Source organism: Anabrus simplex, chromosome 12 (genome assembly GCF_040414725.1).
Source record: "Anabrus simplex isolate iqAnaSimp1 chromosome 12, ASM4041472v1, whole genome shotgun sequence".
Lineage (NCBI taxonomy): Eukaryota > Metazoa > Arthropoda > Insecta > Orthoptera > Tettigoniidae > Anabrus > Anabrus simplex.
The window spans coordinates 74,130,106-74,156,888 of NC_090276.1; the positions used below are offsets into that span (position 1 = coordinate 74,130,106).

At 40.7% G+C, this 26,783-nt stretch overlaps 1 protein-coding gene across 1 annotated transcript in view; it reads left to right on the plus strand.

Annotated features, from left to right (window-relative positions):
- The first annotated feature begins 245 nt into the window (after positions 1-245).
- LOC136884410 (mitochondrial amidoxime-reducing component 1) overlaps positions 246-26,783 on the plus strand; it is a 44,793-nt gene continuing 18,255 nt past the window's right edge. Inside the window, exons 1-3 of the mRNA XM_067156547.2 lie at positions 246-369; positions 15,067-15,283; positions 21,117-21,293. Of these exons, the coding sequence (XP_067012648.1) occupies positions 363-369; positions 15,067-15,283; positions 21,117-21,293 (401 nt within the window). The 5' untranslated portion in view covers positions 246-362. The remainder of the gene's footprint in view (positions 370-15,066; positions 15,284-21,116; positions 21,294-26,783) is intronic.

A 26,783-nucleotide genomic window follows, 5' to 3' on the forward strand; every position in this document is an offset into this window, starting at 1 on the left:
CCTAAAATATCTGGGGATTTGAGGTTTTAGATTAGCCATTAGTGTCATATCAGTTGCAGTTCTCTCATATGTTCACTCCCTGAAAATAAACTACCGCTCTTTGCTCAGAAAGACGTCTGGAGTGCAGTGACCTCAGCAGTATGAGCAAAACGGCCGAGGAGACTTTTGCATTCGAAAGTTGGCGAGACCGAAAAGGACAACAGAGTCTAATGCGTATTACATAATTATGAGACCACGCTCCAGCTGTGTGATTCTCGCCGTATAGCTCCGTCGCTCACGTCGCTTCGTGCGGGCCCTTCTTCAACTTCATCTGAAATACAAAACTTCCGTTCTTGTGGCCGATCAACAACGGAATCGTCATAATGTCAGGTAACTATACCGTAGTTTTTACTCTTGAGTGTGGTTGGAAGTTGTAATGACACGTCGCGAAATGAGAGAGGCCTGCCTTCCAGCAATGGAGCTCAGTGACTGAGCAGAAACGTGTAATGAAGTGAAGCTGCCACTATTACTATTGCTTGAACAGTTTTGTCGAGATCAAGGGTCCCTAAGCTGCGAGATACCATGCCTGAGTCCAGGGTGCGAAAGCAAAAAGAGGTGGGGATGTGGAGAAGGATCATAGGGCTTAACTTCAGTGTTTATTTCAGTCAGTACCCCTTGGGGGACGGGGATATATAATTCCCCTGTAAGTAAATTGCCCCCTTCCCCACAAGAATCTAAACTTTAAGTCACTTTGTAAGAATTCTGTTGTTATAACAAGAGTGATGAACACTGGAAAGTTATTCCTGTGTTTCAGATGGACTTGCCAGAGTGAAACATGAAAAATAAGCTGCGTGTGCGAAGTTATCAGCGCTACGGTGTTTTATTGCATACGGTCTGGCAGTCATTCTATTATGTCTATATAATGTGTATTATTGATGACTTTTTTATGAAAATATCTATCTATCTATCTATCTATCTATCTATCTATCTATCTATCTATCTATCTATCTATCTTAATCTGTTTACCCTCCAGGGTTGGATTTTCCCTCGGACTCAGCGAGGGATTCCACCTCTACCGCCTCAAGGGCAGTGTCCTGGAGCATGAGAGTTTAGGTCGGGGGATACAACGGAGGAGGAGGACCAGTACCTCGCCCAGTCGGGGCCCCACTTGCTATGCTGAACAGGGACCTTGTAGGGGGATGGGAAGATTGGAAGGGATAGACAAGAAAGAGGGAAGAAAGCGACCGTGGTCTTACGTTAGGTACCGTCCCGGAATTTGCCTGGAGAAGAACTGGGAAACCACGGAAAACCACTTCAAGTATGGCTGAGGTGAGAATAGAGCCCACCTCTACTCAGTTGACCTCCCGAACCTGAGTGGACCCCGTTACAGCCCTCGTGCCACTTTTAAAATTTTGTGGCAGAGCCGGGAATCGAACCTGGGCTTCCGCGGGGTGGCTGCAAATCATACTAATCACTACACCACGGACTGTTATTATTATTATTATTATTATTATTATTATTATTATTATTATTATTATTATTATTATTATTATTATTATTATTATTATTATTATTACAGGCAATCCTTCAAATAATACATTTTATAGAGAAATAGAACCAGTATTGAGCACACTTAGAAAAAAAAAGCGCATCTCATTTTTTGGACATCTTATTAGAGTACCGGAAACTAGAATTATAGTAGAACATTTATGGAATAGCAATACCAGAATTAAATGGATCATAGAAATTAAAGATGATATTAATGAACTACAAATAACGCTAAATGATCTCAAGGACAAAACAGATACAATTAAAATTCTCAACGACTCACGCGAGAGAATGCAAACCAAAATTAATAAAAGGTCAAAAGGTAGAGTGTTCTCAGGTGAAGAAACGATGTCGGCATCTCAGAGGATGAAGAAATATGTTCGACATAAAATATGAATGAATGAATGAATTACAGGCAATCAAAGGTATATGTGTTGAAAATCGGGCCAGTTGATAGAATGAGTTCTTAGTTCAAAATAATTACAAGAGTTAGACAGGGCTGTAATATTTCATTTTTTCAATTTGCTTTACGTCGCACCGACACAGATAGGTTTTATGACGACGATGGGTTAGGAAAGGCCTAGAAACAGGAAGGAAGCGGCCGTGGTCTTAATTAAGGTACAACCCCAGCATTTGCTTGGTGTGAAAATGGGGAAACCACGAAAAACTATCTTCAGGACTGCCGACAGTGGAATTCGAAGCCACTATCTCCCGGATACAAGTTCGCAGCTGCGCGTCCCTAACCGCATGGCCAACTCACTTTGTTATTCCTAGTTTTTCATGGATAATTGCTGAAAGGTATAAAATGTATTTTAAAAAATGTATAAAATGTGGAAATGCAGTAAGCAGTTTGGCCTAAGACGACGACGACAGTGTTCATGGCAGACACTGCTGAGAGCCGACATTTAACATCTTGAAACTTGAAAAGAGGAACAGCTAAAAATTAGCATTTTAAATATAAAAATGATGAGCTGATGGTAGTAGGAAAAAAACTAAGAGGACTGAATGTCAGAATTATAAACTGAAACATGTAGATTATATCAAAGTTTTAGGATATGTGTTCTCCCAGGATGGTAGTGTGAGCTGCGATCAACAGCCAGCTCCCGGACGAACCTACATCGGCCGTACGGGAGTGAAGGCTGGGTGGACTTAGGATATCTTATTCGTAAGTTAGAAGTAACAGACATGAAAGTAGCGAGAATGATCGCTGGTACGAACAGGTTGGAAACAATGGTAGGAGGATACTCCGAACGAGGAGATAAAGGCTAAATAAGCAATAAACTCGACGGATGAAGCTGTACATTTAAAACGGCTTCGGTGGTCGGGTCGTGTGAGGCGAACGGAGAAGGGTAGGTTACCTAGGGTAATAAAGGTCTTGTCCGTAGAGGGCATTCACGGCGGCGAAGATTAGACCCAGCTCTTAGGTAATGATTTAATGATAAGAGGTGTTGAACTAAGCCAGTTGACAGATCTACCTACAAATAGATGATTGTGGAGGGACTTTGCTTATTTACAGAAGCTTGGAGAATGAACCCTGAGAGGAATATGTTTTTATATTGTATGCATTTGTATGTTGGCCCATCCGACGAGTATTTAGAAATGGGGGGGGGGGGGCAAAAGATTGTACAGATAGCAAATTTACGCGGGATTGTGCGGTATAGTGGTCGCGGGGGGGGGGGGGGAGTGGGGGGTGCACATCAAAGCTGGGAAGGATAAAGGCTACAAAATGGTAACTTTTGTAGCTCTCTAAGCGAATTTCGACAGAGAGGTAAAGGTTGTGTACCGGGCGAGTTGGCCCTGCGCGTATAGAGGCGCGCGGCTGTGAGCTTGCATCCGGGAGATAGTAGGTTCGAATCCCACTATCGGCAGCCCTGAAGATGGTTTTCCGTGGTTTCCCATTTTCACACCAGGCAAATGCTGGTGCTGTACCTTAATTAAGGCCACGGCCGCTTCCTTCCAACTCCTAGGCCTTTCCTATCCCATCGTCGCCATAAGACCTATCTGTGTCGGTGCGACGTAAAGCCCCTAGCAAAAAAAAAAAAGTTACATCTTTCTAAGATGGATGTACCATCTTTACCATTGGGGTGGACCCATTCATCAAGATAGCGGAAGCGATTGAATCTCCCAGTCGTTCCATGTATGGTCGTCAAAAGGAGGGTTTCCGGGATGCCGAGTCTCGAAGTACTTGGTTTTGTCGTACGATATCTGTAGTCCTGCCTTCACCGCTATCTTGTGCATGGCTTCGATAGCAATGACATTATCCTTAGAGTTGTTGGTTAGGATTGCAATGTCATCTGCGAATGCTTGGCACCTGATCTCAATCTTTCGGGTCCCGGCTCCAATGGCAACTGGTTTGGTTTCTAGACCCTTCGGTGTACATTGCCGGCCCCGTGGTGTAGGGGTGCCAACGGCCGTAGCCGTGTTGAAACACCGGATCCCGTGAGAACTCCGAAGTTAAGCAACATTGGGCGTGGTCAGGAGTTGGATGGGTTGCCACGCGCTGTTAGTGGGGGGTAAGGGAATGGAGGAGCGGAAAGGAACTGGCCACCCTACCGCACGTAAACTCCGGCTCAGGAACACCTCTGCGGAGGTTCGGACCTGCCTTCGGGCAGAATAACCCTTACCTGGTGTAGGGGTAGCGTGTCTGCCTCCTACCCGGAGGACCCGGGTTCGATTACCGGCCAGGTCAGGGATTTTTACCTGGACCTGAGGGCTGGTTTGAGGTCCACGCAGCCTGCGTGATTAGAATTGAGGATCTATCTGACGGTGAGATGGCGGCCCCGGTCTAGAAAGCCACATGACACCTCGTAATCTGCAGACCTTCGGGCTGAGCAGTGGTCGCTTGGTAGGCCTAGGTCCTTCAAGGGCTGTAGTGGCATGGGGTTTGGTTTGGTTTGGTTCAGTGTACATTCCCGGTTCTTGATGACTTTATCAAGCACTAGATTAAACAGAATGGGTGAGAGGCCATCACCCTGTCGTACTCCAGTTTTTATCTTGAAACTCCGAGATAGTTCTCCCCTGAACTTCACCTTAGATGTTGTATCCGTAAGAGTCTGTTGGATGAGGGTGCGTGTGTTGTAATCAACACCTCGTTCTTGCAGTACGGAGAAGAATGTCTGGCGGTCGATGGAATCAAGCTTTTTTAAAGTCGACGAAAACCACAGCGATGGTTTTTAGGTTGAAGATCTGCTCGGTACAGGACCGTCCACGCCGAAGTCCTCCTTGATATTCACCAATTGTTCGATCACATTGGCTTTCCACATCGCCCAGTAAAATCCTTGATAATTAAAGAAAACAAAGGAACGAATTAGCTGATAAGATAACAGGGCTTGTACAAGTGGCCTTATTAAATCATTTCTAGTTTCAGCCGGCTAAAATGGAATACAAATGTAATGTTTTCACCACAAAGTGTGTGGGGGCTACTGCTAACCCCCCCCCCCCCCATCGCCGCTACTGCATGTATGTATGCTTACAGGTGTCAGGCAGTTAATTTATAATATTTCACGATGACTTTAGAGTCGATGATGAGGTTATTGTTTGGAGGGTTTTTCCTGGAATCTTCATTCTTTTTTTACAAGGGGGTTTACGTCGCATCGACACAGATAGGTGTTATGGCGACGATGGGATAGGAAAGGGCTAGGAGTTGGAAGCGGCCATGGTCGTAATGAAGGTACAGCGACGGTACAACGAAGTAGAATAATATAGAGAGACGGAAGCGCTGCTTGGCTGAAGCTAACTGAACGTACGTCCGCCATCTTTTCAGTGGTCACATAAGCAAGGGGACGTGGTTCTCGAATAACGAAAAATGTTGAAAATACGCATTATAGAATCACTGGTGCAAAATTAAAGACCGTTAACCGAAAGCTTGGAGCATTATAATCATAGAGTGCGAATAGCGCCACTTCATTCTGGTTGCGACGCGAGGGCAACAGCACGATCAGCTCATTGCAGGGGAGTTCGAAAAGGATATAAGGACAATCGTCATACAGCGACATACAGGCCAAGACATTGTAACTCTGCTCGGCTATTGTGGTTAAGCGTAAATTACAATAAAATCCGTGGACATAAATCAGTATTTATGACGGAAATCTTTAAAACGAAAGTGACCTACGATAGGTTATAACCTCATTCTGATCAAATTTTAAAACGTATTGCATTCCTATGGGTAGCACTGTAGTGGTTTAGGGGACACATCATTATTTCTCATTGCGGCATCGTACTGGAATTACTTTTTTTTTTTTTTTTTTTTACGACACAGTAACACGACGAACGTTTTTCGGCGACGGAGAGATGGAAAAGAGCTAGGAATCGGAAGGTGGCAGCCATGGCCTTAATTAAGGTACAGCCTGGTGTAAAAATAGAGAACCACAGAAAACCATCTTCAGAGTTGCCGACAGTGTTTCGAACCCACTGTCTCCCAATGCAAGCTCACAGGTTCCGTTCATTCTTCTTGGGAACTCCAGAGTCTCTGAACAAAACCCCAATGACTTCCCACTTCCCGAACGTTGTAACAAGGTTCATGTATTTCACGTTTCTCTTCAAAAACTTCACATATTACTCGCGAAACTTTTAGCAATACTTCTTTGTTCGGGGAGCTAGCCCGGTTCTGGTAATACTGCCAACTGTATGGAAATGGCATGTAAATTGAATGGATGGTATGATCAATCGATAGGAATTTTCTAAATCTTTATTATCTTAAGCCAACAACTGTGTCACACACACATTATATACCATTTCTCGATGTGAATCTTGTACCTAGCATGAATTCTATATTTTGGCTTTGCTGTGTAAAGAACAACAGTACTAGTACGTAAAGTGTATGCCAGATGTCTCACGGCGATTCATAGCTTGTGTTCAAAGGTTGCCAATATGAATTTCGAAGATTGCCGAGGTCTGCCGATTAAGCACTAGGGAGTCAAGGTATCACTAACAGTTTCGTGAGTAATACTCGTAGATATAAAAAATGAAATGTCTCTCTGTCTGCCTTCCAAAAGCCAAATGATATCTAAACCATCTTGGTGAACTTTTGCACTGACTTTCTCAGAGGGAAATATCACATGACTAAATATGCTTTAGCCATGGGCTTATGGGCGTGCAGCTGGGGCTGTACCTTAATTAAGGTTACGGCTGCCTCCTTCCCACTCGTAGCCCTTTCCTGTTCCATCGTCGCCATAAGACCTATTTGTGTCGATGCGACCTAAATCAACTTGTAAAAGTAAAAACTTTATTTCAAAATATGCAAGATTCTAACACAAAATGAAGTCCCGTAATAGCTTAAAATGACATGGCGTCTGTTTCAGCAACCCTTAACTTGGGAGCATGGGTTGGTGACCGTGCGGCTCTTAGGTGAGTCCTTGCATTGCTTCCAATTGTGCCAGGCTCCTCACTTTCATCTATCCTATCCAATCTCCCTTGGTCAACTCTTGTTCCTTTCCGACCTCTTGTTCTTTTCCGACCCCAACGGTATTAGGTGACGAGGCCTGGGGAATCTTTCATTTTCACTCCCTTTGTGGCACTTATCTTTCTTTGGCTGATACCTTCATTTCTCCGAGTGCTGGGCTCCTTCCATTTTTCTCCCTCTCAGTGGTGCTGATAGAGGATGGTTGCCTGGTTGTACTTCCTCTTAAAACAATAATCACCACCACTTTCTCTCTCGCTCATTGATGCCTAACAATTAATTGAGCTGAATATTTTCAACATGATGACAATATTTAGATATTTATTTATTATTTATTTATTTTATGCCTTTGTATGTGGCGAAGTTAGGGCTCACGGCCCTCTCTTACACTTAACCACTACGTACAGTACATAATCACATACTTAGGAAAATAACATTAGCAGAACCTAGGAGCTACTTAAATTTATGGAGTAATATTATAATAGATTATAATTGTTATTTTTAATGATTAATATTATCTAGCCTATCTACATCTACATCACCTAACAATAGTTCTAAGTCATAATTGCACTCATACACACTAACATTCATACAAGCTGGTCACGTATTTAAGAGGAAATCTCGACAAGACCGTTTAAATGAGACTGTTGAAGTGCTATTACGTATACTGACAGGGAGTGTGTTCCATAGCCTTGCCCCAGACACTTGGAAAGAGTGGCTGTATACAGATGAATGATTAACAGGTATCATAAGGGTAGAAGTCGATCTGGTATTATGTTCATGGAAAGATGAAAGGAAGTTAAAATGTGAGGATAGGTATTCAGGTGTAGATTCGTTCAGAAGTCGGAAAATTAGTGTCGCAGTATGTAAATTCCTTAGTTGATCAATTTTCAGCCAGGATAGCTTCTCATAATAAGGGGAAATATGTGTCCTAAAGTTCAAAGAAAATATAAATCGTATGCAAGAGTTCATTGCCCTTTGAAGTTTCATAGTTAGTTCTGCAGTTGCATCGGTTAATACGACATCACAGTAATAAATTATTGGAAAAATGAGGGTTTGAATAAGTTTTATTTTCATGCTGTGTGGAAGAATGGATTGTTTCATTTTTAGGGGGTGAAGAGATGCATATACTTTTCTGCAGACACTTGTTATATGGTCATTCCAGTTTAATGAGTCATTCATGACAACGCCTAGGTTTTTTACAGACTTTTGAAAAGGTATAGCTTCACCACAGAGCATGAGGTTAGGCTGCTGTATGATGTTTAGCGTATTTAAAAGTCTAGTTTGTCCTATTATGATTGCTTGGGTTTTCTTCGGGTTAATTAATAGGCAGTTATCTTTAGCATACGAGCTAATTGAATTTAAAGTCGAGTTCATATGGTGGATTGCTTTGTCAATGTCAGGGACCTTAAAGTGTGAGTATATCTGAAGATCGTCGGCATAAAGATGATAGTTGCAGTCGTTCAGATGAGAAGAAATGTCATTAATATAGATTAAGAATAAAAGAGGTCCAAGAATAGACCCTTGGGGAACGCCAGATAGCTTAGTCCTCCATTCTGTAGTCTTCATGTTTGATACAACTTTCTGTCGTCTATTTTTGAGGTATGAGCCCAAGAGCTGAATAGCAGAATGAGCCAAGTGAAGTTTTTGTAACTTAGCTAACAGTATGTCTATATTTACAGTGTCAAACGCACTGCTAAAGTCTAGAAGGATAAGTATAGTCAGTTTTCGTTCGTCCATAGCCCGTCTAATGTCATCCGTGATTTTGATTAGTGTAGTTGCAGTACTGTGTCCTTTCTTAAAACCAGACTGTAAGGGATCAAGTACAGAATATTTTTCCAAGTATTTAACAATTTGTTTATGCATTATCTTCTCCAGAACCTTAGAAAGTGCTGTGAGGATGCAAACAGGTCGGTAGTCAGATGCATTGCTTGCAGGAGAGATTTTTGGGACAGGCACAATGAGTGCATCTTTCCATTTAATTGGGATTTTGCCGGAAGTAAGACAGGTATTAAGTAAATGCGTAAAAATGGGCAGTATTATGTCGATTATGTAAGTCACAAATGAAATGGGAATTTCATCAGCTCCTGTTGCGTGAGATTTTATTGAATTAACTTCCCTTCTTACTTCATGTTCTGTAACGATATCAAATTCGAATGCAGGACGGACTGGGGATTGTTGCCTTAATATATTGTCAATGGTGTTTTGTACTGTCGTTGTGTCAGGAGTTAGACGTTCCGTGGAGAAATATGTATTTAGCTCATCAAGGGACACCTCGGGATCAGTATGCTTCACAAGTGGTTTGCCAATACCCAGTGACCGAAGTTGTCGCCATGTGGAACCAGTGTTAATGCTTTTGTTTAAATGCTGGAAATAATTAAATTTCTTGTTACGAATTACAAGCTTAATTCGGTTTCGAAGAACACGGTACTGCTCATGTACGTCAGCTAGTTGAGTCTGCTTATAGCGTCAGTGTAGTGCGTCTCGTTCTTTCATCATAGTCTTAACATCAGCAGTCAGCCAAGGGCAGGGTGGACGTGTTACTCTCACAGAACGCTTTGGTGCATGTTTGTTGTACAATTCATGTAAATGTGAATTAAATATTTCCACTTTCTCGTCAATGTCACTCTTCATCATTATGTCATTCCAGGGGCAGAGTTGTGCATCTTGTCTCAGTTGTATTAAATTCATCCTTTTAAAGTCTCTAAACGTTACATATTTCGTTCGGTACTTCGGCACGCGAAGAGAGTATGCTAAGTATATGAGGTCATGTTTAGATATGTCAGGAACAGATACTTGACCGTGGTGAAGGATTTTTTGAGGGTTATTTGTTATTACTAGGTCTATGAATGTATCAGCGGAAATAGTGGAAGTATGGACATGGTGGGTGGGTTTAAGGGGTAATATAGTCATGTCACACGATTTAAAAATATTTTGTAGTCGTGAGGCGTCGTTGTTCAGAGTTAATAAATTGATGTTAAAGTCCCCAAAAAGTATCACGTGCTCGTATGATGGTAGCAGTCTCAGTAAGCTGTCTTCTAAGTCATGGAAGTCTCGCACTGCGTCAGGAGGCCTATATACTACTCCTACAAGTACTTTTACAGAATTGACAAGCACCTCTACGAACATATATTCAGGAGCCGTTTTTACAGCAGGAGTAGACGTGTGAACAACTTTACTCTTGAGCATTGATTTACAATATAGGGCGACCCCACCACCCCGTCTGTTCGTCCGATCATGCCTGTGAATATCATAGCCCGATATGTCAACCATGCTTGCGGGAATCGAACTACGGAGCCAACTCTCGCTTATAGCAGCGATATGAATTGGACTGTCTTCAAATATCATCTTCAGTTCGTCGAGGTGAGCAACGATGGATTGGCTGTTGACATACGCACACAACAGGGCGCGATTAAATGACATCAGTTCCTTCTCTAAAATGGTATGGGTAGAATAGGAAGTAGAAAGTGTTGAGGAACGGTCAGTGGCAGGTCGTGTCCTTCCAGACGTATGTTCCGGTGAAAGGGCTGTGGAGGGAGAGTGTTGGGGGACTGTCCTACAGAGGAACGCTGGGGGGTGAGGGAGGGAGCAAGGAGGGGGACTTTTAATAGCCCTTCTCAACTCAAGCATGCATATTTAGTGAATTTGTCCATGTTTTGTCTGAGGAAAACCTAAATAACGAGCAAATGGTTTATCCTATCAGGAAATATATCAGGCACAGTACTATTTGGTCCATTAATAACTTAAGAAACTCAAAGAAATGGTTCACCTGTACGTAACAACTGAATGTGGTATGCACTGAAAATGATTAGATTCAAAAATATAAATGGCCAATTTATATTTGGAATTCAGCCTAATTTCTTGGAAAACACAGATTATGCTAATCACTATAATACACTCAAACTATTACTTACACACCACAGGCGACACCTTAGGTAGTAACTTTCTTACGGCTATGTAGACTTTTGAACATTGTTAAATAATATCAAATATAAATCATAAAAGATGCCACTTTATAAAACAGTACACCCGTTCTTCTAGCTCAGAAAATCTTCTCTTCTTTCATTATCAATATCAGAGGTTATGTAAACATAAAAAAGCCTCACAGATACACAAAATTTTCACCAGTCTTTCAAATTATTCATGCACGTTGACAATCTTAAGTTCTGTATCATTCAATCCCATTTTCCCTGTGCAACAGCTTTTAACACATTATCTTAGTGCAATCTGTCCCATTAAAATACTAAACTTTGAATTGTCAAAAGGCATGGAGTAACTCAACAAATTGTATAACTCTGTAGAATCAACTGTCTTGCTCCTTGTTTGAATGGTCGGCATGCTGTCTTTCGGTTTCAGCGGAACTCTGGGTTCAATTCCCAGTAAGTTTGTATGGTTAGTTCCTCTGGCTCAGGGACAGGGTGTTTATGTGTGTTGTAATACATTTTTCTTCATTTACATACAACGCACCACAGTTACTAGTATTCATCAATGTACAGCTGATGTCAGGGAGGACATCCGGCCCTAGAGATGGAATTAACTGCAACTGGATGCCTTTTTTTTTTTTCTGTTTTCATTCTTTGAACATCTTGAAGGAAACAGAAGTGCCATACTTCAAATCATGTTGCAATATTATGATTGTAAAGCAATAAAATGGACGATAGTTGTTTGAATGAAGCTTAAGAGCGACTGCAAAAGGATCTCAACAGAGTTGTGGGATGGACATCAAGGTCAGGTTGTTAGTTTCACAAAGAGGAGAACTCGTCTGTGTTGATGGGGCGATTGTACCTCTCGGGGATCACAGTAAGTACTTACGGGTTATCTTCATTGTGATGATCATATAAACAGGACTGTAAATAAATGTGTAACTGGATTAAAGCCACTATATATATTTATTTAATAAAGCCGAGCATTGGCCTTCCTGGAAGGGAAACATTAAATGAATTTTTGGAGCACCTAAATTCCATTAACAGTAAGATCAAGTTCACAATGGAAGTAGAAAATGAAGGTAAATGATGGTACACCAGGCCATGCAATGTACAGGAAACCTACACATTCTGAAAGAAACCTTCTTAAGTCCTCACATCACCACCCCTGCCTAAAAGCAGCGCTCCTTCAGAACGTTATTTACTAGGGTGAATAATGTTGCGACACTGATAACAACACGAGTGCATTAAGAGAACTGACAACGTCCATGAAGAAAAACAGCTATACGTCAGGAGACATAGCACGAGCTGTGAAGATCAAGGAGCCTAACAGGGTTAGTGCCAACCAGGACTTCAGTAAAAAGAAAAAAGTATTCCTTCCTTATGTGGCAGGTATAACTGACAGAATAGGGCACACTTTTAGGAAGTACAATATAATTCCAGTTTTCACCACAGACCAGAAGCTCAAATCCCTGTTTCGACCAGTCAAAGTAAAACCACATCTTGAAACACCGGTCGTGTATGAAGTTCCATGTGGTTGTGGGTGCTGATATATGGGCATGACAAAAATGCTTGTTAGCACCAGAGCGACAGAACACATCAGATCGGTAAAGAATGTCACTCTTTCATCCTCCACAGAGAATGCTAAAAGCCAGTCTGCCATAGCAAAACATTTCTACAGTACAGATGATGAAATCCTCTTTGACCAAGCGAAGGTCATCGCGCCTGTAAAAGACTTCTATGCTCGACTTGTAAGGGAAGCCACAGAGATAGAGCTGCGCCCAAATAACATCAACAGAGAAGACGGCTTCAAGTTATCAAATACATGGAGACCTGTACTGCAGAAATACATGCATAACAACACCATCACAGTACAGCACGACGATCCTTGAGTCCAGTTAGTGGGGTAGGCCGTGGATAGTATGGGCATGACTTCCACGTTCGTTCGAAGAATTTCTTTGCTCACTGTCGGAGGCAGAACTTCACATGCCCTGATGAAGACTAATGCAATTTGGCGGAAAGCTCAGCTTTATTAAATAAATATATATAGTGGCTTTAATCCAGTTACACATTTATTTCTTTAGGTTAATACAATGAGCCACGTTCATTAAGGGTTACAGATCTCTGCACATGGTTATGAGGGTATTTACAAGGAGAAGGAGTATAAGTCAGTGGTGAGATCTTGATTAGAGTATGAGACCCTCCCCAGGATTACTTTATACAAGAACTGGAAAAGATACAAAGAAAAGCAGCACCATTTGTTCTGGGTGATTAGTGTTGGGAGACAGGAGACGAGCTGCTCGTTGTGATATCTGAAGCCAAGTCTTTTCACTTTTGACTCAGTTAATTTATAACTGTTAGGCAGTTCAGTCTGCCAAAACTAATTTTGAGTAATAATGCTTAATTCTGTCTCATTCACAGCAATACTGAGAAAACAAGAAAGCTTCAGCAATGAACCTCTCACAACTACAACTTTTGAACTTTTTTAAAGAAAAATTGCTTTCTGTCAGCGAAGTTACGGTATTGTTACATTATGACATAAGTACACAGCTATATCTATCAGCACGAACTGGAACTCAGTACATCCTGAGTTCCAGCTGATACCAGATATGAGTTATAGGAATAATGCAATGTTGACCATCATACTGTTTAGTAAAAAATCCTACCTTTTAGTAAAATAAATGAATAATTTTTCCCATTCTGGAGTATGAAAACACATTATCTTCATTGATAAGCTACAAAAAAAACACAGTCTGTTCATGGCCGCGGTCCGTTAAATTTATAATGTGGCACCGTGCTTATCAGGTTCGAATCCCATTGGTGGTGATAGCGTACCAAAAGCCTGGATTTAATTCCAAAGTCTCCGCAGTGCTCATGTGGAGTGAGGGCATCTCTGTTATCTTTCTTTCTTAATGTGTATACCCTCCAGGGTTGGTTTATCCCTCGGACTCGGCAAGCGATCCCTCCACTCGTTCTCCTCATAAGGTCAACAGAAGCAAGTACTGGAGAAAAGACATGTTTGTTTTGGTTTAGACAAGCAAAATTTTGTTTTAGTTTCACACATTTTGGATACCAGCTGAAACTGAACCCAAAAAAACTTGACAGTTATGGCTCGCATGGTCACACGTGATTAATAAGAGAAATTCCAGTTTTATATAAAAGATCTTACAACCTTAGCAGTGTAAAATAAGGAACAGGATTTAAGGAAAGGAGACTTTTTCACAAATAGAGTAGACAGCCTTTCAACATTTTAGCATATAGTGATGGATTTAATAGGATTTTTTTCATTTTTTGTGAATTTTAATTTTGCAAGGTTTTTCACTAAAGGACATAGTAGGGATATGTGATTGAACAGTTCATTAAGAGCGTGTTAATAGAGCATCAGGACCACACCACTGGCACTTCACAAATTAACTTTTAGAACTTTATAACTCCAATTTAATGCAAGTTTTATTCCAAATTGTATCATTTAAACTTAGAATCAAGTAGCGTTTAAACTTAGAAATAAGTACTGTTTTAACATTATTGTATGTAATTTTATCAAATTAAGGTTCTTCAGCAGATGAAGATGAAGATGGCCGGTACAGCTAAATGTATTAGATACATCAAGTATTGATTAGGTTGGAAATCCAGCTTTATAATTGTAACCTCAAGATAGAACAAATGTGAAAAATGAGAGTAAGATAGGACTTTAGTAATACTAGGATGTTTAAATTGTACAATGAAGGGTATACGGTAAAATTAAGACACAAATTATAATAGCAAGTACAAGGGTTTTTCTTGATGTTTTGTATTGCTGAGGAAGGGAGCATTTGAGCTCTCAAAAGATGTACGGGAGGTAATATAATAGACGTGAAGTACTGACAAGGTGGAAAGTGATTTCATAGATTGAAGTTGCTTTAAGTTAAGTGCATTGTAAATTTACCTTGAATGCAAGAGTTATCAGACTGGAACGTTATAGAATCACCAGTGTTTTCAGAGCAAAATTCTAGTGCTACAGTGTCTTTTAAGACTGTTAACTATTGAAAAGACAAACACATGCTGTAGGTCTACTCATTGACAAAGAGTTGAATCTATTGAAAACACTCTGGAATGCAATTAAAATCCTCATTTGCAAACTAGTGTGATGGTTGAACAAGCAATAGGCCCCATTATTCTTGTTTTGTGTGTTGCTTGGTACTGATCATTCATGTGATTGTGCTCCCGCTTTTTTTCCAGATCAAGTAAAGATGCTGACGATAGCTGTCGGTGCAGCAGCCCTAGTTGGAGTTTATGTCGTCCATTGGTGGTGGAAACGGCGGCTGCCTACTAAATGGCGCAAAGTCGGTGAGCTGGTGGATATTCTGTGTTTTCCCATCAAGTCTTGTGCGGTCGTAAAACTCCAGTCTGCAGAGTGTGAAGTCTTAGGCCTGCGAGATGGCTATATGCGTGACAGGTAAGTCCTTTTGTCTTTGTGTAATTGTAAATAAAGCACAGTTGTCAAATGGCAGCAGGGTAATTGCAAAAGCAACTTTAGTCCTATCACACACACTGAGAAAGCACTTTTCTGTGATTTAAGTGTAGCCTACACATAGCACAGGTTGGAGATTTTTCTGTCCAGATCGATCACCAACCAAATTTTCTCTGTGAATTGTGTTGTGTTGTTGAGATTCCCAATTCATCTGTTCTGGAATTCTACATTCCGCCTCCTTGACCAAATTTGGATCTTGCAGGTCTGTTACGTACTGTTTTAGGAATTCCTTTTCTTTAAATATATTTTCATTCCTGTTGCACAAAATCCATACTCCTAGGCCAGGGGTACAGAAATCCTGGATGCCAGGTCACCGCAGTGACTGTGTTTTTACTACTGGTGCATAAGTTTCAGTGCCCAAAATTTTTTCCCCATTTTTTCATACTTTCTTCCCCTACTCATCAATCCGCAACAAAAGCCCCGTGACATATGATGTGAACAAGCTTAAAACCACTCCAGAATCTTCTCAAATAAATAACTGCGCGACCAACGAGAATCCCTAGATTGCCCGTGGCCATCAAATGGAAAGACCTACTGTACACCGGGAGAGGTGAACATGTCCTTTGGACAAACTCCAGCATTAAAAAGCTTAACCAATCCTTTATAGCCTGCTTCGGCAAACTTTATTTTAAAAAAATATACCAGAACAGCTTTATTTTCAGGAGATGATTAGGCTATGTCATTGCATTTCACTCTAAAAAACAAAAACAATAATAATAATCACCACCACAGGCCATTACTGTCTTTGCTTCTCGAAAATCATGACATTCAATTTCCATTACGTTGGTGGAGGTGTAACTACTACTACTACTACTACTACTACTACTACTACTACTACTACTACTGTATTTTTCCACACGGAACTAGAATCGGATTGACGTTCAAAAGAGCGAGATGTTCGGTGTTGCCATTACTCAACGAAGGCCTCTTCATGGCAAAGTGAAGACCAGACATTAAAGATGTATTTTAAGTAATGCAAGGAGACATTCAAAGTATAATATAAAAATGACCCTATGTAATGAATAATTGAGATTAATATTTGCGGCAAGAATAAATATTTATCAATGTTATTAAATATAATTCCTGTTGCCCGTTTACACTACAGTAACTCTAACTGCAGCTGCTGCTCTAGCTAACACTTTATTTACAGAAATAAGAGAATCATTATTACCTTATTACCCATTCAAAGTATGCCGTTTATGACAAGTAATGTCCCGAGTTTGTCCCTTTGTAGCAATGCTTTTGCTGAAACGTTTTCTCTCTTCACTTTCCATCATTGGATTAACATTAAAAGATGCTAGGCATATAATATACACAAAGAATATATAAAAATCAACTGTACAGCTACAGCTATGCTATTATTTTGCACACACACATGTTTAGACAGACTGTTTATGAATAACAGTACAATCAGTAGCAGTGATTGAAATGAAAAGTGCAGGGGCAAAAGAACATACAGACAACAAAACAGTTATAATACCAATATAATGGTCCGTTATTGGACATTATACATTTTCCAGCTAACTTATTCTTGGTTGCCTGCGTTTCGCCTTCGTGTGCTAAGTTAGGCTCGTCAGTTGGGACTTAGCACACCACCCAAGACGCAAGGCTAGTGCATACCGTGGAGGCCACTGCATAGGCTATTTGAAGCCACCAGCAGTGCCAATGCACTATGAGAACTATGTCTCATTTTCAAAAAATAGATGCCTGCCTGGCCATCAAATGATGTAGATGGTGATTCCCATAGGGAACCTAAAATATTTGTCCTGAATGAGTAAATTTATAATACCAATATAATGGTCCGTTATTGGACATTATTTGATGGCCAGGCAGGCATCTATTTTTGAAAATGAGACATAGCTCTCATAGTGCATTGGCACTGCTGGTGGCTTCAAATAGCCTATGCAGTGGCCTCCACGGTATGCACTAGCCTTGCATCTTGGGTGGTGTGCTAAGTCCCAACTGACGAGCCTAACTTAGCACACGAAGGCGAAACGCAGGCAACCAAGAATGAGTTAGCTGTAAAATTTGTAATGTCCAATAACGGGCCATTATATTGATATTATAAATTTACTCATTCAGGACAAATATTTTAGGTTCCTTATGGGAATCAACATCTACATCATCAAACAAAACAGTTCCCGAGTTTGTGGGATATAGCGGATGGGGGGTGGGAGGGTATGTACATTTTAAAAAAAGTGCTAGAAAATAGTACATTTTTTATGCTCTCTGAGTACGGTGTGATCATATAATTAAAATAATTCAGTATTTGAATACGCACTAAGAAACCAACAGACGCTAAAGAGACTGCCAAACTGACGAATGTGCACGGCAAGCTGGTGAATCATATCTCAGCATCCATGACTTTGGCAAAAAAAAGAACCTGATACCCTTCCTCGCAGCACGTGCAAAATCTCCGCTACTTGCTGTGGCGGTATAAAAAACGGTTAGCCGTGAGGAACGACATCTTGTGCGCATTTTCCACTAATAATTTTGTTAATAATTAAAGGAAATAAAAGAAAGAATTAGCTGATAAGACAAGACGGCTTGTACAAATTGCTTTTTTAAATAATTCATATAAATCCTAGTTTCAGCTGGCCGAAATGGAATAAAAATTAAATGTTTTCTCCACAAAGTGCGGGGACAACTGCCCCCCTCACTCACCCTAATTGCCACTACTGAGTACAATTATACGTGCTGACAAACGCACACTAACAGGAAGTAACCTTCAGTGTTAAGAGACTGATAGCACAGTGTAAACTGCTAGGGAAAGCTCTCTCTTGCCAAACTTGTTACAAAAATGGCAACATTGTCTTAAGCTTTCCTTTCCTTCCTGCGCTCTTTTGTGGTTAGTCGCATGTGATTGGTCAACCTGATAATTCCCTCCCCAGTACCGCTGGAGAAGACGTGTTGAAGCAACTGTCAATCCCATTCTAATTCTGTGCCCACCATAATGTTCATTTGATCCATTGCCCATAAAACAGTCATAACCGATGGTTTGATCAGTCGACATGTGATCAAATAAATACCTACTATGATACGATATTGTGTTGCATAGACATGTAAGCAACTTCAGAGTAATCAATTCTTCTTCTTCTTCTTCTTCTTCTTCTTCTTCTTCTTCTTCTTCTTCTTCTTCTTCTTCTTCTTCTTCTTCTTCTTCTTCTTCTTCTTCTTCTTCTTCTTCTTCTTCTTCTTCTTCTTCTTCTTCTCCTCCAGCCCAACATATTGGGGCTGGGTGTATTCACTATTGCATATTCCTGTGCTGGTTGGCAGAGCGACTTGTTTTAGAAGATGAACACAAACACCCAGTACCCGGGTATACACAAATAAAACCCACGCCCTGGCTGGGAATTGAACCCTAGGCTCTCATAACTGAAGGCCAGTATACTGTCCATTCGGCCAAGGAGCTGGACACTGGTAATTATTATATAATGTGTTTTGCCCTGTAAGGAGCATGCAGAACCATTATTTAGTACTGCACCACTTCTTCTTCTTATCTTTCCAAAACTTCCTCATCCTATCTCTATGGGCTTGTCTTCTCTCTTGTGTCCAAGAATTTTTGAGTTTCAAGTTCCTGGCTGTTGGGTTCTTGGATGTGAACTTATGTGAACTGATTTTCTGTCTGAATGTGCTCCGTCTGGTTGCCAGTGGGTCAATATTAATTTCTGCAAGATTGCTCTTAGTGTCTTCCAATCAGCAGAATTTGGTTTGCCCGCTTCCGTTAATGATGATAAATATTTTTTTGGTTAGTCGAGAGTCGTCCGTTTGTGCTATGTGTCCATAAAAAATTTCATACGCCTCTTCCGTGCAACTGAGGAGAATCGCTCGGTCGCATAATACAGTTCTTCTGAGCTTTTACACATCCAGGCATCGTCTTGAATCTTGGAATAATTACTATTATTATTAGAGCTGTCGATCAGTTTAAATTTTTGATTGGTTAACCAAATGTCTTTAATGGATTAATCGGTCGATTAATCAAATTTTAATCATGTTCACACAGTATACTTGAAAGCTTTATTTAAATTTAATTGTAGAATGTGGCTGCACACATCAAAAATTGTCGTACTTTGCTCTCTCAACTCCTACAATGATATTTCTTGCATTATCAGTGAAAACAGCAACAACTTTATCTTCCAACCCCCATTCACAAACTACATCTTCAAACTATTCTTGCGGTTTTCTCTAACTTAAATGTTGAATGATGATACTACATATTTGAATCAATCTAATGAGTTGTAACCCCCAGGTAGCTACAGTTAGATATGGAAGATAAAAAATTCCCCACGAGATTAACAAATTCTCCTTGTTTCAGTTCATCTAATAATTTGGCCAGTCTATGTCCTATAACTTGTCTCTCTTTTTTGTTACTGTGTCTCTGGAGAGAAAATTGCAAGTGAGAAATGAGAGCTTCCTGCAAAACCTCTTCAATAGCGCGATCAGTGAAATCGCAGTCTACTATCCTGCACAATCGACTAGTTTATTGGAAATTTTAGTTTCTGTATTAGAGGACAGCCGGTCCCGTGGTGTACGGGTAGCGTGCCTGCTGACCACACGACACCTCATATTCTGCAGGCCTTTGGGCTGAGCAGCGGCCGCTTGGTAGGCCATGGCCCTTCGGGGCTGTTGAGCCATGGGGTTTGGTATATTACAGGACACAGGTTTCACTATTAGGTGCTCCACTGTTGACTGAAAAGATGAACTGGTAGAGACATTGATAGATTCAGGTACACTTTGAAAGGGATGAATATGTTAAAGATTATATTGAAGACTTACTTGACCGGGCGAGTTGGCCGTGCGCGTAGAGGCGTGCGGCTGTGAGCTTGCATCCGGGAGATAGTAGGTTCAAATCCCACTATCGGCAGCCCTGAAGATGGTTTTCTGTGGTTTCCCATTTTCACACCAGGCAAATGCTGGGGCTGTACCTTAATTAAGGCCACGGCCGCTTCCTTCCAACTCCTAGGCCTTTCCTATCCCATCGTCGCCATAAGACCTATCTGTGTCGGTGCGACGTAAAGCCCCTAGCAAAAAAAAAAAAAAAAAAAAAAAAAGACTTACTTGTACTTCCAACATAACATTTTTATGCATTTCTTACAAAATGCTGTTTTTCTGTCTGTCACCTTACAACAGTCATTTAATTTAAGTCCCAAAAATTCGCCAAGTTTTCCTCGCATCAGTTCATAAGCCATGTTTGTAACTGAAGTTCTCAAACACTGAATGCGAACCGCACCCGAACTGAGGTTTAAGTTGATACATTTTCTTCAGTGTCTTTCTGGCAATTGGTATCTGCCCATTCCCACATTACCTGGAAATTCTTGGAAATTTCTTAATGACTGTCGCTTCAAATACCTTCCCCACATCTTGCCATTACGCCACCTGACTGTGTTTTATAAAGGTCCGCAAATATACTACAATAGTATAAGAGAAAGTTATGAACATCAGCTTACTTTAATGACCAGTCCATCATACAATACCTGAGGCTAGCACACCAAATGGCAAATAACAATACAATACACAGGTTTTGTGCCAGGAAAACCAGTTATTTTTCCTTTACTACACTACAATTTTAATCGGTTTGATTAATCAACTAAAGCACATTGATTGGTTAATTGGATTTTTAGATTAATCAGTTTGATAAAATCAAATTAAGTAGCAGCAGCAGCAGCAGCAGCAGCAGCAGTAGTAGTAGTAGTAGTAGTAGTAGTAGTAGTAGTTAATGCATGGCTTCAGAATTAACTTACCCTTGATCTTCTTTCAGGGTATTCATGGTCATCAATCAAGAGGGTAAGTTCATCACATCTCGACAGGAACCAGAAATGATCAGGATCACCCCGAAGATTGAGGGAGATAAACTAATCTTAGCTGCCCCTGGAATGGAACAGCGCATCACAATCAACATGACCAGTCTGCCAAAATTCCCCAAGAGGAAAGCTAAGTAAGTTGTGTATTAGCGAGCAGTTGTTAAGGTGAGTAAGATAAAATATCCAGGAAACAGAATCACTCTGGATGGAAACACCTCTGTAAGGGTGTCACATGTGCTGGCTAACACAAATCTAGACGTGTTTCTGAAATTAAAACATTTTGCAGTGCTTCTTAACACTTGACTGTCAAGTCAGTTTTGCCCATGGCTTTCATTGAACCCTGTATTTCCGGGAAGTGAATCATTATAGAGAGCACACAAAGTCCGCTTACCCCTACTCATTATTTATTTATTTCTATTGTCAGATATCCATTGTTATCGACTTTGATTGTTGACAGTAGTTGGCGCCAAGATATTGAAAGAATGGCTGATACAAGTGATTATGCGATTGAGGAATATTTGCTGGCTGCTGTGTGGATTCATGAGTGTAAAATTAGTGGCAAATCAATTAAAAATGCGAGGGAAGATTTTAATTGTGCAGTTTGTGGAAGCAGCACCGATAAAGACGAGATTGTTAGCATGGGAAAAGAAAGTCTTTTCAACGGGCAGTGTTCGCGACTCATCGAGAAGTGAAAGACCATCCACCAGGCTTGAATTTAGTGCTGATGTGGAAAAATCTATCGAACAATCTCCGGTCAAATCCATATGTAAACGTGCGTCAGTTGGGCATACCGGAATTAACCATGAGGAAACACATCAAAGTGGATCTGAAAATGAGGTGTTGGTGTCCACTGAATGTCAATGAATTATCAGGTGATGATGTAGAGAGACCTGTTGATGCTTAAGGTCAGACGCTGCAACAATTCCGAACAGTGGCTCAAAAGGCAAAAGTCGTGTTCACTGACAAATGTGCGATTTATCGCAGCTCCCGTAGTCACAATGTTTACTTTTAGGGGAAATAAAATCCACATTTTTTTCAAGAAATTGAGCAAAACCCACCTCACAACATGATCTGGGCCAGAATGACACAAACGCATTTGTTTGGCCCATAATATTTTGATCGTTCTGTTAATCGGAACAGTTATCTCCAGATGATTAATGACTGGCTCATCCTGCACATGCAAAATGCGGGAAACTTAAACGTTGTTTAGGTTCAACTCGATGGGGTGCCGGCTCACTTCGCAGTGGCTGTTCAACGTCTGAACACGATCTTTGGGAATTGCCGGATCGGACAATGATCCAGCTCCTCTTCCATGGCCACCACAAAGCCCTGATCTAACAAAAGCCGATAACGCCCTCCGGGGTTACATCAAGGAACAGATGAGGAAGCAGTGGTTTGTTGGAACTGATGATTTGAAAAATGCAGTGCGCGAAGCTCTCGAGACAGAGATCCCACAGATGATGCTTAATATGAGCCTCAGAACATGGCGGCATATTCAGCTGTGCAGAGACCATGAAGCAGTATTGCCAACCTCTGAGATGGCCAGGATCGTACAATAACCCCCAAAAGATCGTATTTTTTCAAGAGAGGATTGTATGACTTAAAGTAACCATTAAAGTATTTGCTTTTCTAAGTCTCGTTAGAGACACAATAGCTCACTTATACAGCAGCTTGGTTCTGAGGAAGCTGACTGGTTCGATTCTCAGTTAATAATATGAAATTTCCAAAAAGTCGAGTACTTCTGCTTTGGGCCGCACGTAAAACTGTACGTTCCACGGATTACCTATAATGCCATAGGTGTCCCACTACCGCAACTCCACATTTAAACAGGTTTGGATGGAAAATAAATATAAGTCACAGAGCTAATATGTGAGATACAGTATCAAGAATATGAAAATAATTTTTATTTAGATTACCCAAGAATTCGGTAATTTTTAAAGAAGTAGTCAACATGAGATATAAAGTCACTGAAGTGACTTACATCGTAGCTGAAAATCATCATTATGATCATCTTCTTCTATGGAATGTCTAGGCACATTCACAGCAGAAGATTCTGAAGTACCGGTACTTGAGTTTGCTGTGCTTTAGTCATCCTTCTGAGCATGTTCTGTGACAGTTTGAAATATTTACATGTACCACTGACTGGCCAGCAAGCATTCATTCACTGTAGAAGTAATTAGCCTATTCCTGTTTATTTTACTTTACTATTTTGCTAAATTTTAATATACATAGGTGCTTTGAAAAGTTCTCAGAATGTACTTGAATTAAGTATCTTACCTCAATGGAACTGCTTTTATTTTTCAACATAGTCTCCCTGTAGACTAAAAATTTGGTCCAGCAATGTTCCAATGCCTTGATCCCATCTCGACAATGAGATAAAATAAAACTTTATTATTGTATATCAATGAGATTCCTCCAGGCCTGCAAAATACCTCTCCAATTCGGCTGTCAGTTCTTCCCTTGTAGAAAATCTCCGTTCACCGAGGAAAATTTTCAGCTTGGGGAATAGATGAAAGTCTGATGGTGCCAAATCAGGTGAATAAGGTATATATGGCAACAATTCATACTCCAGTTCATGAAGTTTTGCCATGGCAATAACATTTGTGTGCGACGGAGCGTTGTCCTGATGAAAGATGACCTTTTTCCTTGCCAAACCAGGCCTTGTTTCTTGTATCTTTTCCTGTACTTGGTCTAGGAGGTTTGCATAGTATTGCCCCGTAATTGTTTGGCCAGTAGGAAGATAATCTATCAGCAGAATGCCTTTTGCATCCCAGAAAACCGAGGCCATGAACTTTCCGGCCGAACGCACTGCCTTTGCTTTCTTTGGTGGTGGTGAATCAGCATGTTTCCACTGTTTTGACTGCTGTTTTGCCTCTGCGGTATAGTAGTGGATCCAAGTTTCATCTGTAGTCACAAACCGGCGCAAAAAATCTTGTTCGTTGCATTGAAAACGGGCCAGACTTTGTTCGGACATTTCCAATCTGGTGCGTTTATTGTCCAATGTCAAGAGCCGCGGCACCCATCTTGCGGATACTTTCTTCATACCCAATTCTTCGGTTAAAATATAATATACCCGTTCAGAAGACATCCCTACAGCTTCAGCAATCTCCCGCACTTTCAGTCGACGATCCTCCGTGACCATTTTATGCACTTTTGCGATAAATTCTGGGGTCGTAACACTGTTTGGCCGTCCACTACGTGGATCATCATCCAAGCTCTCCCGACCAAATTTAAACCCGCTGGTCCACTTGGCAACAGTTGAAAATGAAGGAGCAGAGTCCCCCAGTGTGTTCTGAAAGTCAGCATGAATTTCCTCTGCTTTCATACCTTTCTTTACAAAGTATTTAATCACTGCTCGAATCTCAGTTTTTTCCATTGTTACAAATCACTATGCGGGAACAACAACAAAGAGTCGTCACTACCACACTCGTGCAGCTAGAGCACTGACGCGCGACGTGTTCACTCACAAAGGATGTGTGATTATTGCGCGGGAACCTCGTTGCTCTAGCACTGACATCTAGCGGTGATTCCGAGACTTTTTAAACCGTCCTCGTACAGGGGTGTGCACAAAGTCCGTATACCCCTCTCTTAAATTAAATTCAAACTGACAAGATATAAAAGTACATATACTCATTATTTATATTTCTACTTACATCTTACAAATGTAAAACATCCGTATGTGTCCTTCCATGGCAGTGTTGCCAACCATTTTGCTGAATATTCTTTCACAATCAGCTTTTAGGGGAGGGAGTGACAAAACAGAGTGCAAATTATGGAAGTGCTGGAAACTCACATTCATCAAACATGTTTTTTCACCTCCTGCAATTTAGCCCAAAATCAGTACTTCAGAGCAGGCTATAATACCATCATTGACATTGATAAAGGGTAAATTCCTTCAGTCATCATCAATCTGCTGAAGGTGCTAGGATCCAGTGATTACAGTACAGGCACAAGACCGTGAAGTAACTCAGAAAGGAAAGAGGCCATTCTTGGTAAATTCCCTTTGGGAATCTCATTATTCGAGACACCTCTCCCTCTCTTTCCAACATGTCATCTACGATAGAACATAACTTGCATGAATAAAAGAAGGAACAAAAATCTATGCATTTTAAGGGAAAACAAGACAAATTTACGATACATCATAGGATCGCACAATAGGTGTACGATCCGCAGGTTAGATCGTACGATAGTACACAGCATTGAATTATCGTACATGTACGATCCATATCGTATGGTTGGCTACACTGCCATGGAAGGACACATACAGATGTTTTACATTTGTAAGATGTAAGTAGAAACATAAATAATGAGTATATGTACTTTTATATCTTGTCAGTTTGAATTTAATTTAAGGTAGGGGTATACGGACTTTATGCACACCCCTGTATATTAAAACATTGCGCGTTGGTATGTAAACAGCCTGGCTGGTAGCCACGATCATTAAGGCATGGAGTCTGTGTGGTTTGACACCATGGTTAGCCAGTTGAAGTCCTGTCGATCAAAAAAAGATGTAATCATCAGAACGTTGGCCGGCGGGGTGGGAGAGGTGGTTTATAATCACTAGATGGCATGCCGAAAGCCTGGATTCACTTCCGCAGTGCTCATATGGAGTGAGGGTATCTCGTAGGTTTCCCCTTCTTTCTAGCTGCGATCACCAGTGTACAGTGCAGTCAGTGGTTTAATTAATATTAACCAGCATGGGTTTGTCCAGAAACGCTCAACTACCACCAATCTTGCTGTGTACTCCCACTTCATATCTAGCGCTTTAGACAATTGCAAGCAGGTTGATGCCATGTACACGGACTTTTCCAAGGCTTTCGACTCAGTGCAGCATAATGCTCTTCTGACTAAGTTGTCAGCATATGGCATTCATGGAAGTTTGCTTGAATGGTTTAAATGCTATCTTAACGAAAGAAGGTATTCAGTAAAATACGAGGGTATTATTTCTCGCCCTTATCAGCCTATGTCTGGCGTTCCACAAGGTTCACTACTGGGACCTTTATGTTTCCTTCTATTTATTAATGATCTGCCATCACAAATCCATTCGAGCAACTACCTGCTTTATGCTGATGACCTTAAAATCTACAGGGTAATTGAAAAGATGAGTGATTGCGAATTGTTACAGTCTGATATAAATAATATTAGTGATTAGTGCAAAACCTGGCATTTAACCCTAAATATTTCAAAGTGCAGTGCGATATCCTTCACGAGAAAAATGCAAGTTAATGTATTCAATTATAATGTAGGGAATCAAGAAGTGAAGCGTGTTAATAAAATTAACGATCTTGGTATTATTTTTAGTAATCAAAATGGTCTGTCTTTCAATGAGCATGTGTTAAATATCGTTAACAAGGCATTTAAAACGTTAGGCTTCCTCAAAAGAAATTGCAAGAGTTTTAAATCTGCTGTCCCATTGAAAACCCTGTATTTTTCGCTTATACGATCTAGTCTAGAGTACTGCTCTGAAGTGTGGATCCCCTCACAGCAATACTTAGTTAATGCCTTAGAGCGAGTACAGATCAGATTCTCAAAATGGATTAGTAAAAAGTGTTTGGGTATCAAGCTGTCATCGACAGATTATGATTTGTTTTGTAGAAATATGTGTATTGAGTCGCTTAGGACTA